The 13681-nt window shown below is 43.8% G+C and overlaps 1 protein-coding gene across 5 annotated transcripts in view; it reads left to right on the plus strand.

Annotated features, from left to right (window-relative positions):
• Nucleotides 1-12022, plus strand: part of LOC115112076 (PHD finger protein 21A-like) — a 39742-nt gene extending 27720 nt beyond the window's left edge. For 2 of the 5 annotated variants that reach the window (XM_029638839.2, XM_029638840.2), the window contains exons 6-18: nt 2472-2645; nt 2747-3001; nt 3366-3449; nt 4105-4431; nt 4987-5109; nt 5239-5290; nt 5453-5532; nt 5791-5851; nt 7139-7305; nt 7861-8016; nt 9843-9918; nt 10027-10130; nt 10250-12022. In XM_029638839.2, coding sequence (XP_029494699.1) covers nt 2472-2645; nt 2747-3001; nt 3366-3449; nt 4105-4431; nt 4987-5109; nt 5239-5290; nt 5453-5532; nt 5791-5851; nt 7139-7305; nt 7861-8016; nt 9843-9918; nt 10027-10130; nt 10250-10648 — 2058 coding nt within the window. In that variant the 3' untranslated portion in view covers nt 10649-12022. The remainder of the gene's footprint in view (nt 1-2471; nt 2646-2746; nt 3002-3365; nt 3450-4104; nt 4432-4986; nt 5110-5238; nt 5291-5452; nt 5533-5790; nt 5852-7138; nt 7306-7860; nt 8017-9842; nt 9919-10026; nt 10131-10249) is intronic. The other 3 variants (XM_029638843.2, XM_029638841.2, XM_065011848.1) reach the window with 3 other exon arrangements.
• Nucleotides 12023-13681: the final 1659 nt, after the last annotated feature.

Genomic DNA, 13681 nt, shown 5'->3' on the forward strand with positions numbered 1-13681 from the left:
TTATTAGTCCTTCATACATATTTCTCTATCTTTTGATTCATTATGGGGGTGGAAAGCTGCAGTGCCTGTAGCAAACAGTTAAATAGGCCTGATGCAGAGGAGATAAGGGAATGGGAGAGCTGACAGGACCCTCACCTCAAACCCAACGGAAGATTCAATTAGAGGTGTGCAGTGGTGGGATTATAGATCCGAGGGTAGATGGATGGAAGGGGAAAGTCACCGGCTAGTACGGATACATCCACGCTTGTTAAACTAAACACACAAACACAGCGGTCATTCACCACAGCACGTCGAGAGAGAAAAAAACTCATGCTTATTGCTCTTCCCCGGAGCTGTGTATTTCACGTGCACAGGTTGGCCTTTTTGCTCAGACACGCCTGTGTTTGGTTTTTAATTGAGGGCGTTTGCAGTTCCCATGTGGCCTCAGAGAGCGTTTGTGGGTGAGCGTCAGATCTATTTCCAAACAGGCTGTTCCATATTGTACTACTGCTTGGTTTGATCGACAACAACAAAAAGATTCAATTTCATTGAATAGAAAGAAACATAAAAAAGGTTGTTTTCCTATGGGGGATGAAATGAAGTTGAAATGGTATTACAGTGAAATGCTTACTTGCAAGCTCTTTCCTCAACAGTGCTCTATTAATATAACAATTGTCAATGCCTGTAATATCTTTTTTCAAAGAGCACGGTCAATACTGTACGAAGTCAGATAAAAGGTAAGAAATAATGTACATGATTTGGATTTATATTTATTTGTTAGCGGTTATATTTTCCTTGCGAAGCCACAGTTGGGTGTTTTCGCTTGCTCTGACAGAATTCACATAGACGGTCGGTTACCCGTTGTTCAGATGCAGCACCCTCCAAGAAGTTTGGCTCAGCCTTGCCCGTGGCTTTCCCGAGAGGACATTGGCTCACTTTTCACCGCAGTGAGTGTGGGAGAATGGACAGAGGTGAACTCGAGCGGTCAGACTCTGTCCCGTCTTATCAGACGCAGGCAGCAGAGAAGGGGGGAGCGCTTTCGCTGCATACGTCAATGGAGTGAATGTGAGGGGAGAATGAACTGCCTCATTGTGCTGCCGTCATCATGCGTGTCCTCTCCTATCTCCTGGCTAGGCCCGCGAGAGGCCGCGGCAGTGCCAGAGTCAATGCAAACTAGTCTGAAGCCAGGCCAATTGGCAACTGGAAACTGTTTGTGAATGTGTGTTTATGCACGTGTGCTAATCTGAGGGATAGAGTGTGTGTGTGTGTGTGTGTGTGTATTAATGTGAGTGTGTGCGTGTGCACGGTTCTGCAATTAGCTCTCTGGTCATAAAGGAAAGCAATAAATAATTAGAAACCGTAAAGCATTCTATGAGCCTACCAGAATAGGGTTGATGCTCACTGTGTGGGTAAGGTTGCAGATAATTGAGAATGTTTGTGACTTGCTGTGTCAGAACCAGTATAAACCTGTTGTTGGGGGATGGAACAGATGATTTGCCTAGAAGCAGGCTGCTCATGACTGGGGTAGGTGTCCTATGTGCAGTAGCCAGGGGGAATCTGGGACACCTGCCACTTTGCTTGCTGTCAAACTGGAAGCATGTGGGGGGGTGAGCCTTGTGTGTCTTTGTCACAGTGTGAGTAAAACAGTTTCAGGCTGTATTTTATTGGGACAAATTCCCAAGCTGAATTTCAGCACTGGTTCTGCAGGAGGCTTAAATGATTGTTCATCTTCATTGACTTTCTGGTCATGTTTAGCTGTGGTAGTTGGTTGTGGTTACTATATAAACATATAATACTAAATCTGTGCCTTTTATTTGCAATAGCAAAGGGATAGCTAGAAGTATCCAGGGCACTTCCTGCTATTCCACAGTGAGGGCTACTCTTGCATTTATATCTAACAGGATTTAGGCCTACATGCGTGTGAAACAAATCCTCATGTCATTTTAATAAGGTCTCTAGTCAAAATAAAAATGTGGATACATGGAACATAGTTTTTTTTCTTCAACAATCAACTGGATAATGTACACAGTTTGGATTCCATCATTGCCTTAGTTCAGTGCGCGATGTGGCCATTTTTTGTTGTTGTCATCTGATCTATTTTCAGTGTGAATTTAACCTGAGGCAGATGCTGTTCCTCTCTCTTCTCACTCTTTCGGTTCCCATTTACCTCACCACCTCCCTCTGCCTTAAAGCAGAAAGCATTTCTGTTACGTTTAAGCAAACAGTGCCTTTATTTCCTATGAAGATAAAAAAACGAAAATGACTGAGTCGGCAACAGAGGGAATTGGGTTTGTATGAGGTAAAGAATATCATTTGTCAAGGACAGTTGCTTGTCTCTTTTTCCTTTGTTTTGTGCTTTTGATATTCTGGCACTGGACAGTTTTTTGTTTGAGTCATCATTATGTATGTACCTCTCTAGCACAGCACAATCCATATGAAAACTCTGAATTCCTTCTGTTGACTTAAATCTGTCGGTCTCCTCTGTCTTGCAGAAGAAGGTGGTGGAGCAGCTGAGGAAAGAGCTGCTGGTTAAACAGGATCATCTGGAGGTCCAGGCCCATCAGCAGCCCCAGCACCCAGTGCAGCCTGATGGGAAGGCCTCTGCCCTGCCTAACCTCCACACCCCACCCTCCCTGCCCTCGCCTGACAAACTGAGCACGCCACAGGTACTTGCTCACACACACACACACACAGCTGTAATAGTAATCTGTTTGTATGTGTTGTTGAAGGGTAGCACCATATTCAACTTAGCTTCTCTCCTGATCAGAACACGATGACGATCACCCCGGTCATCACCACTAAGACTCTACCTCTGGTACTGAAAGCTGCCACCGCTACCATGCCTGCTTCTGCTGTGACGCCGCGACCCTCCGTCGCCAAGGTCACAGCCATCAGCAACACGCCCAAGGCCAGCATAGGTCACCCTGACTCACTGAGTTCACCTATCAACCTTCAGACATCCAGCAAGTTGACCAATCAGGGAATGGAGCCAGTTCGGATAGTCTCCAAGAACACTGTTGTTGTAAGTATACTGTATGTCCCACATGTAACTCACTCAGCTTCATTGTCTGCACATAAAATGAATTTACACTGAACTGTCCCTGAAGTCCTGATTGTGTTAATAGTATATGTCTGATTTGTAAACAAACATTTTAAATCACAGGGCACAGATGGGGTTGCTGTCTTCTTTACATAAGGATAACGTGTCACCCTTTTCTGTGTCGTTGCAGGGGTGTCTGTAAATGCAGATTTCACAAAGAACCTATTTCTCTTTGCTGTGTGAATTGTACATTTATGAGTGTGCTCTCATAGTCCATCTCGTGGAGACTGCACAGCTCTGCGTTTTCACATTCTCTAACGTGTGTAAACGGATGGTTTCGTCACAGGTGCAGGCCACCGCCCAGCCTATCAAAGTTCCTCAGTTTATCCCTCCACCTAGACTGATGCCTCGACCTACCTTTGTACCGCAGGTTCGTCCACATGGATCTCCCCTCCCCTCACCCCGCAGCTTCTCTCCAGTAACACTAACAGGGGGTGTTTAGACTGGATATCAGTCCTAGAATGACCCGCTTCTAAGCTCGCAATTCATTAGGTATCATCTGACATCATGTAACATCAAATGTACTCAATTTGAGGCAGTTTGATTGCGTAGCCTACCAGGCTACAATGGTTTTCTATTCAGAGGCCTGAATAGGGATTCTACTGGAGGGGACTGTTGGAGCAAGTTCTTTTAAATTTGTTGTGTTTGTCTCGTGTCCTTTTTTGATGTGTGTTCCTGCATTCATATGCTTTTTGTTCAGGACCGGAGGCTTGGCCCAAGACCTGTTTCAGTGGCATTTTCGTAACCCCTTGCTAACTACCTGGCTTCACTATCTATGTCAGCAGTGTTGTTCCTTACCACGTGCTTTGGCTGTTCCTTCAATCTACCTGCCCAGGGCCAGCCCACCTCCTGCTAACCTTTATTGTGAATGTGGCATGCCCTCTGTTGTTGCTGCTTTGTGTGTTGATTACAGAGGGTTAATGACAAAGCTGTGTAATTGATATGCACTTTTTCTTGCTGTTTAAAAGGCATTGGCCCTTACAATACTGTATACTCACTATCCTCCTGTCTATGTTGTGGGCCAGGTCCGACCAAACCCAGCCACACCTACGCCCACTCCCACGGTGCCCATCGCCCCTGCGCCCCCTCCTCCCATGCTGGCTGCCCCTCAGCTCCTCCAGCGGCCTGTCATGTTGACCACCAAGCTGACCTCCACCTCACTGGCCTCCACCACCGGGCCCATCCACCAGGTACGCATTGTAAACGGCCAGCCCTGCGCCAGCATCACCAAGACCCTGCCCTCTGCCCAGCTGACTGGCATCGTCATCACCTCGCCAGCCACCATTACGGCCACCACCCCCCTGGCAACACATCAGACCCTTCAGATCAGAAGCCTCAGCCCTGACACCAAGGTGAGAGCAGGGGGGGAACGAAGAGGGTGCGGGCGAACTTGATTTGTCTTAATTGCATTCATCTCAAAGGATCCAATCAAATGAAATCTTATTAGCTTCCAGGTAATATTTTGAGTAGGGCCTTCGGTAGTATGATTACCATTTTCATTGCTGTTTAACCAAGAAGCAGGCAGCTGTTAGCCTTGCTATTTTGTGTTCATCACAGGCTTCTTACTTAACTCAATTTGGTCTGCATAGGCACCCTGCTTTGTTGATGTGCATGGATAGGTACTTGAGCGGCTGCTACAACTCTCTTCCAGAGAGTGAATTCTTAGATACAGTGAAATATTGGAAGACGTCCCAATAACCTCTCAATAACGTTCATGAATGGAGAGTCCTCCACCTCCATAAGCTCAGGTTATCACATCCCTCTGTCCTGGTTTGCTGTGTGTTTTCAAAATGTGTGTTTTTCTCGTCGAGAGAGAGAGAGGTCGCACATGAAGGGACGTAGCACCCACCGTGGAGGGACTGTGACTCTTGAAGTGTGCGTCTAACTCTGTCACTTCCGTCCTCCAGACTGTTAAAGCTCGGGGTGTTACCGTGCCAAAGGCATCGGCCAGTGCGCCCTCCTCCCCCTCGCACGCCACTAGAGGCACCCCTCCACCCCTGCTGAGGAACAAAAGAGAGGACAACCCCCAGGTGGGCCTAAACTCTATACACAGATGCAATGAAAACAAGAAAATGAAAAGTATATGGTCAGCTTTTGTGGGCCAGTCTTGTTTTCTGGCACGTTTGAATGAACATTTGATTTCTTGTTCTCTCCCACAGAAACTAGCCTTCATGGTGTCCTTGGGACTTGTGACATATGACCATCTGGAAGGTTGGAAGACCCAAATGGAGCTTTGTTTTTTCATAACACCCCCACCCTGTTCTGTATATGTTTTTTTTTTTTTACAATAATGACTGAACTTGCAAGAGCACAATGTAACATTAGATATGTCCATAGTGTTATACAGACCTGGTCTATTCTATACCTGTGCAGAGATCCAGAGTCGGAGGCAGGAGCGCAAGCGGAGAACGACAGCAAACCCGGTATACAGTGGAGCAGTGTTTGAGCCGGAGGTACAGTATATAGACCACTAAGCTTATTATTATGGCATTACGGTGATACTGTCAGGGTTGGGCTCAATTCCATTTAAATTCCAGTCAATTCAGGAAGTACATTGATATTCCGATTCAAATTCTCTTCCATGGGGAAAATGTGGAATTGGAATTTGGTTTACTTTCTGAATTGAAATGGAACCGACTCCCTACTGTACCCGTTCTAGCTCTGCTGTGAGAGAACCCTACCCAAGTAGTAAACACAACCTATATTCACAGCGTAAGAAGAACGGCGTCACATACCTGAACACTCCTCTACACCAAGGCACCAGGAAGAGAGGTCAGTATGAATCTCTTGTCAGGTTATGGAAACACCTAGCTACTCAGGGTTGTGTGGAGTGTCCCACCTTGTAAACCTTGTTAACACCATGTCAATTGGACCTCCCAAATACCAGGAGGAAGGCTATGCTGTCATATCCCATAACTGCGGAGACTAGTTTACAGCATGTTGTTGTACTGTGATACTGCCCCATCACAGACTTACTTTGGTAGCTATTTTGGTGGCACTGTCATGCTAATGCAATGTAGCTGGCTCTTTCTTTGGCTTGCATTTCCTGCTTTAATGCCACTTGACTCTGTGCTTTTTTTGCCCTGTCAGTAATTCATGCTACTTAACCAGCTCTCTTTGCCCTCTCAGTAAGATGTCTTCCCAACCCACCCTGCTCTGAATGTATTGTTGAGGATGACCTCACAGCTCTGCTCTGCCTATACTGTATGTGCTCACCCCAGGACTCCACCAAGCAAAACCCCCATGTGGATTTGAGCCACGTCTCAGTCTGAATGCTATGGGTATGGCATTAGCCTGGGTACCAGTCTGTTTCAGTTATCATTCCAGTCCTTGCCGCTCCTTGTCATGTTTAGCATGACACAGAGTATATGGAGTGGAATGTTAACAAAAACAGGTTCTGGATTTCAGGCTAGTATGGCATGCCAAGTCAGGTCTCACTGCTCATTTGTTTGTAACAGACTTAAGAGGCCTGTTTTGTGACAGGTTGAGTGGTTCACTGCAGTTTTGTGAGTAGAACATGTAGGAGAATTGATCCTCGTATGAACCAAGCATTTGCTTCCCACGTTCTGACTGACAATGTTGAATGTAGCTGTATTCGACCTATTGTTTCAAATAGTACATTGAAATAGTGTTGATAATAGCTGACATAATTAGATTTGACATTTGTTTCAACAAAGTTCTGCTCTGCGGGTCGATACGATGTGGCTTATATCTTGCTTTGACCTGCTTTGTTCTCGGAACTACTGTCTAATTAACTGTCAGCTTCTTTGTTCTCCGAACTACTGTCTAATTAACTGTCAGCTTCTTTGTTCTCCGAACTACTATCTAATTAAGTGTCAGCTTTGCCCAGCTCACCCTTCCTCTTGACCCGACTTCATGCTGTTCCCTCTCGCTGTGTACTAACGCTTCTGTCTGTGCTCCTCCTCTTCCTCTTCCTTATGCGCTAGCCAATGAGGACCCCTTGTCACAGGTATGTCATGAGAATGTTTTTTTTATTTTGTTCTCCCATTTTCCTTTCTTTTGTTTTTGTTTTGTTTTGTCGTGTCTCATCTCACTCAGGTCGCCCACCCAAATACAGCAGTGTTCCTGAGCTGGGTCTTCACACCCCAACATCCCCCACCAGCAGTCATTCCGCCTCCCCGGGCCACCACCGGCCAGAGAGGGGGGGCTCTCACTTCCCCGTCCACCCCCACACCCTCCCTCTGCCTAGCCCCAACTCCGGGGATGTAAGTAGCTGATGAAGAGCCCACTGCACCTACCAGGACTAGAGGAAGCCTCCCCCCAAATCACCCCTCAGTGGTATCTCCCTGAGGCCCTATGGTTTCAGGACAGACCATACCTCCTTACAACATGAAACCTTCCACATCCATTCACTTTTACACCCTTACATGCCATTACATCCATCATTCATTCATGTGTGACAATCTATGTGTGTCCTGTTGTCCATAAGCTTACAAAGTGAAAAGTCCCTCCCTACATTTGGCTGAGGATGTTTGGATCAACGCATCACACATCAGTGTTGTTGACAGTGGTGTTTGGGGTTTGGTAGGGTATCTTGACCAGCAACATTACTCGCGGTCATCCAGTGAAAACTGGGGAGTGTGAACAACCCCCAGTGCCCACAAACACAATTACAATGTGGACAGTTTGAAAGCACAGTCAGATTGGACAGGTGTCCTTCAGTGAAGTTCGACTCCCCTCTCCTCTAGTCCCACATATCCAGTTATGATCGGTTGGGCGTAGTGGGCCACAATACTGATTGATGCAATTCTTCCTGACAGGGAGACATCCATGAGGACTTCTGCACTGTGTGCAGGCGCAGTGGTCAGTTGCTCATGTGTGACACATGTGCACGTGTTTACCATCTGGACTGCCTCGCTCCACCTTTGAAAACCATTCCCAGGGGCATGTGGATCTGCCCCAAATGTCACGACCAGGTAACAGCAGCATCTGTCCCTGCAGTCTCAGCCACTTAGAAGCTCCCCCAGCAGTTCCCGGGCCAGTTGTAAACTAAATGCAGCTAATATAAGCTCCAGCTGAGCCACAGCCACCCCTGTTTATCCGAGCCAGTTTGTAAGAGTGCGATATTAGAAGGTGAAACCTCAGTATGAACCACTCGTGCCACCGTGTCCTAGTGCTCTCAGGAATCTCAAGAGCGTGTCTTATTGTAGGGCGTCTGAGCAATAAGACTGTTCCTAGTTTTGTGAGTTCTCCCAACAAATGTTTTGAACGGGCATGAGAAAGCGACCATGCATTTCACTTCATTATTTGTACAAAATGCTTCTTGCACTGCCATCTTGTTTTTTCTTGTCCGTCTGGTCTCTGAAAGATTATTGCGATGTGTAAGTGCTCCACGGGGGCCCTATATGTGTCCCTGGGCTTTTGGTAGCTTGGTTGAAAGGGAGGACGTGTTATGTTGATATCCCTCTCTGCAATGTTTCCATAACATACAGTATGATAACCTACAGTAACCAATAATCATCTGATTCATGGCCTTGTCTCTCTGTCCTAAAATCCCCGACAACAGCGTTCAGAGTCATGATTGTATACATATCTGAAAGTTGGTGAAGATATCAGGCAACTTCAACTAAAGTATATACAGTGCGGTCCAAAATTGTTGACACCCTTGACAAAGATGAGCAATGATGACTATAAAATAAATGATTCAAATACTGAGCTATATTTTATGCGAAAGAAAAATGGAAAGTATATTCTTTTATACTAACACAATTGTTTAGAGAATGATTTTGTTCAACAAGTAATGTTTTTTTTAAAAATTTTAAGGTAGTCGTCAAAATTATTGACGCCAATAAATACTTGTGGAATTAAAGTAGTCAAAAGGTTATTATTTGGTCCCATATTCATAGGACGCAATGACTACATCAAGCTTGTGACTACAATGCATTTGCAGTTCATTTGGTTGTGTTTCAGATGATTTTGTGCCAAATACAAATTAATGGTAATTGAATGTATTGTGTCATTTTGGAGTCACTTTAATTGCAAATAACAATAGAATATCTAAACACTTTTACATTAATGTGGATGCTACTGTGAATAATGAGGTGTGATGAAGTTACAGAGGGTCAGAGATCATACCCCGAAAGACATGCTCTCACCATTACCAATAACAGGGGACGTTAGCATGTGTTGTGTGTATAACCTTTGACCCTCTGTAACTTTCTCACTCATCATTATTGCCGATTTCATTCAGGGTTATCCGTAATCATGGTAGCATCCACATGAATGTAGGAGTGTTTAGAAACATTATATTCTTATTTACAATAAAAGTGACTCCAAAATGACACTACATTATTTACCATCAATTTCTATTGGGCACAAAATAATCTGAAACAACCAAAACAAACTGCAAATGCATCCAACAAGTTTATAGAATCACATGTAATAGTAATATGGGACCAAATACTAAACCTTTGACTACTTTATTTCTAAGAATTTTTAGGAGTGTCAATCATTTTGACCGACACCTTTTTTGAGAAGAAAGAAAAGTATTACTTGTTAAACAAAATCTCTTTCTCTGAGCAATTTTATTCTTATAAACGAATATAATTTCCCAATTTTTGGTGGGAGCATACATTATATAGCCCAGTATTTGAATAATACTGTATATCTCCACTCACCTGACTCCACCAAAAACCACTGAAACACAATTTATGGTTGAATGCCTATTACAACATTATAAAAAAGAAGCAGAAGAACTAAGCCCATTGACATGGATTCAAATGTTGTTCTTTTTCTTCTTTAGATTTTGATGAAAGATGAGGCAATCCCATGGCCTGGAACCCTCGCTATCGTTCATTCCTACATTGCATATAAAGCAGGTACAGAAGGAGCTCGAACTTCAAAAAAAGCTACCTCAAATGAATTTGTGTTAATATAATGAACACTTAGTGTTGACAGTAATGGTTTCTCTGTCTTCTGGCTGACAGCTAAAGAGGAGGAGAAGCAGAAACTGGTGAAGTGGAGCTTGGAACTGAAGCAGGACAGAGAACAGCTAGAACAAAGGGTCAAACAGCTGAGCCAATCCATAACAGTAAGCATCACACTGCATGACACTGAGGCTAACACTGAAGGCGTGTGAAGTCATCTCAGAAACAGTACATGAACTGGATGGTTAATTACTAATGAGTCTGTCCCTATTTCCCTCTAAAGAAATGCATGGAGAACAAGAACACTATCCTGGCCCGTCAGAGGGACATGCACAACTCCCTGGAGAAGGTCAAAGGCCTGGTGCGTCTCATTCAGGGCATCAACTTCTGCCCATCCCCCGAGGTCTCGCCGCCAGCGGTCCAGACCAGCATGTCAAATGGAGGAACAGACGGTGCCAGTGCTGACCACACGGGCGACACAAGTCCTGAGGATCACAAGAACATGACTGACAATAGCGGCGACGACCTGAACAACAACACAGACGGGGCGACAGAGGAGGAAGAGAAGAAAGAGGACGTTAAAGAGATGGACAACCTCAACAGCAGCAGCCTTGGCAAAACCTTAGAGCCTCCCCAGACTATAGTACCGGCCCTTGTGGATGTAGCAGAGGGAGCCAAATAACACCCACCCACCCACCAAGTCCAGGGACAGGAACCCCCAAAGAGAGGGAAAGAAAAAGATAAAGCACCCCATGAAGTTGCCAATCGATTAACACACACCGACATATATATATATATATATATATTTTTTTTTTTTTTTGGGTCGTTGTTATTGCAGTTGTGTATTATCGGATTGTCTGTGAGGACATACGTTATGAGTATCGGAACGGGAAATGGAAAGGGACGAAGGAGGGTGACTTATGGTACCAGTGGTATGCCAATCGAGGTCAAAGATTATTATTCAAGTCTGATGATATTGACGCTCTTACTAATAATAAGGATATTGTTAATAGTAATAAACATCACACCAATGTGTGCCTCCAATAGTCGCCATGGCGTCTCTTTGTGGGGATGGTTTCTTAGGGTGTCTTAGTCTGCAGATTCAGGGGAGATGGATCCGAGAAGTCCAAAGACAAGACCTGCCCGCTCGCCTGAAGATCCACCACCTACACCACACCAGAAACAATTGGATCAACCAAAACACCATAACAGCCATTTGGAATTTGAAAAACTACCAGGGGACTTAGGTTTTTGTTTGCTGCCGTATTTGTCAACAGTTTTGAAAATCACTAACAAAGTATTGCCTGAGGGATATGATTGGTCCCAAATCACACTTTTTGTCTTACAGGAGCTCCAGCTCACCTCCATCCATCTATCCCACCTGCCCCCATTACAACCACCACCGAAAACTCTGACAATACAGCTTAAAGTAAGATCACAGGACAGATGATGGATCAGCATAGGGTTAGCCTCGCGTTCAAGTTGCATCCACTGTCACCTCAGTGCTGCCTGACAGACAGCCAGACAGACCGGCTGCAGTGGGAGGAGCCCAGCATTCGGCTTAATTCAGATCTGTGGTCTTCGGCTGCATCACATGGACTCATTGCATGCTTCATTGACATTGGAGGTGTTTTTCTTTTCAAGGTCATTTTATCATGACTTGTGTTGCATTGTCCATTGTTGCTGAACTTAGCATTCCTTTTTGCTTGTTGAGAATATGATTGACCAATTTGTTGAGTGATACATTCAGAGACATAGCACGAAAGCGGCTGCATCAATATTCCATTTGAACGATAGAGGCCATGTGAATGCAGCTCTAGGCATGCATGGGGATTTAGCAACTATCAGTTCAGATATTGTCTGAGAGGTTTTTTTTTGTGTCCGTTTGTTATGCCCCTGGGATCTGTTGCTGAAGGAAACTAACCATTTATTCTGGGGGAATCTGTTTATATTCAGGTCTTCCTAGTTTTGAAACATGGAGATATGCTTCTTCAAAAGTGCTTTTCTGTTTCGCATTACCTTGGTTTCGTATCAAATATATTAGAACTGGAAAATACTATGTAAATAGCTTTCTTTCTTTTTTGATGTTCCTTGCAATTGAATTATCATTCAATATGCTGAATTCATAACTGCCAAATGCTATTGTATCCAAATACAGCAGGGAAACAGTCCTATTTTCTTACATAATGTTTTTTAAGATTTCAATTAGGAGTCCCCATAGATAGGCACACATTTTGCATGGCCGTTCCATGCATACAAAAGAGAGTGTGGCCATGACATTGTTCCGAATGTTGTTTGGATAAACTGTCAGGAACCCTGTAGGAAAAGCACAAACTTTTTGGCAAAAGAAACTGGAACCGAACCACATACCCTCATCCTGCCATAAACATGTCTAAAGTAAATATGAACATTTTCATTATTTATATTTTACACCACAACACGGACAAGTCACTTTTCATTTGACACTTTTGTACAGTACGTGTAGCTTTTGTTTATAATCTGCCATTTTACATGTTTAAGTCCTTGGAGTTGCAATGAAATGTCGATATATTAGTTGTGAAACACTTGAGAAAGTAGGGACATTAAATGGAAATGGAGGAATAGGTTGCCAGTGAACATATCCCTTCATCGCAGCCTACTTGCTGTACTACACCATACGGTATGGGTTCCCCTGGGGTGCCTTTTTCTAGAGAGTTTGAAGGCTTTTTATATTTTCTCTTGACATGAAATGACCAACCATGTTTTAGACGGGTTAAGTTTGAAAAAATGGTTTCAAAATAATAAAGAAATCGGCATAATAATGCAATTAACTGGAAAGCACAAGAGAAGATGCGAAGCGGTTTGAATCTATAGTCAGATCAAAAGGAAAGCGTTAGTTAAAGAATAAGTGATGGCCCAGTCCAATGTCTTGTGTTGAGGCCATTCTTCCTTTTGGCCTACAGTACTTGTCATCTTTATAGCAATTGCCTTAAGAAATTCTTTCTCCTTGTGAAGAAAATGTGTTCGGTGTATTGTTGGTCTTGTTTGAGTGTCACAAAAAAAAATTCTCTGAATTATGGAAATATTGTCTATTTGTGATGAACCACTTCAGGAAATCTACTTCTCTTTGCACCAAACTGAAAAGATAGGCTAAAATTGGAATCTATTGTTTTCACAAGGGGTCAGTTGCTCTTAGTCATCATGTAAGAGAGTTCTGATTTAGTTTTGACTTGACTTGCCAGTGTATGAAAAATACGGATTTGTGATTTGAACTACTATTTGAGTTTTCCCTCTACCAAGTCCCTCAAATACAAGCAATTAGCAAATATTATAATGCACCTTTGGTTGAACACGCAACAGTGTTACATCCTTTAGTTCTCTCCTGGCTGTACATTTGCCATCTTCACAGGGCAAGATGCAAATGATAAAAGTGACAGCAATGATGACACACACCATGAATGTGTGTAATTAGGGCCTGATTTCCAAGCTTTTGAAAATTTCCTGAATATTGTTAAATAGTTTAAATGTGATTCTTCATCGTTTCTTTATAATCCTTTTTGGTGTATTTTATTGGACCTTTTGTGCAGAAGCTTAGACCATGTGGCTCTCAGTGCCTCAATAACGCAATAGAAACGATAAGGATTTCAGCAAATACACTCCCCTCTCTGTGCTCAGCATGGTGAGCCCAACATCAAAACTACAGCTGTCAAAACCTCAACTAATCTATGCCTACATA

This window comes from Oncorhynchus nerka, linkage group LG27 (assembly GCF_034236695.1).
Source record: "Oncorhynchus nerka isolate Pitt River linkage group LG27, Oner_Uvic_2.0, whole genome shotgun sequence".
In the NCBI taxonomy this organism is placed as follows: domain Eukaryota; kingdom Metazoa; phylum Chordata; class Actinopteri; order Salmoniformes; family Salmonidae; genus Oncorhynchus; species Oncorhynchus nerka.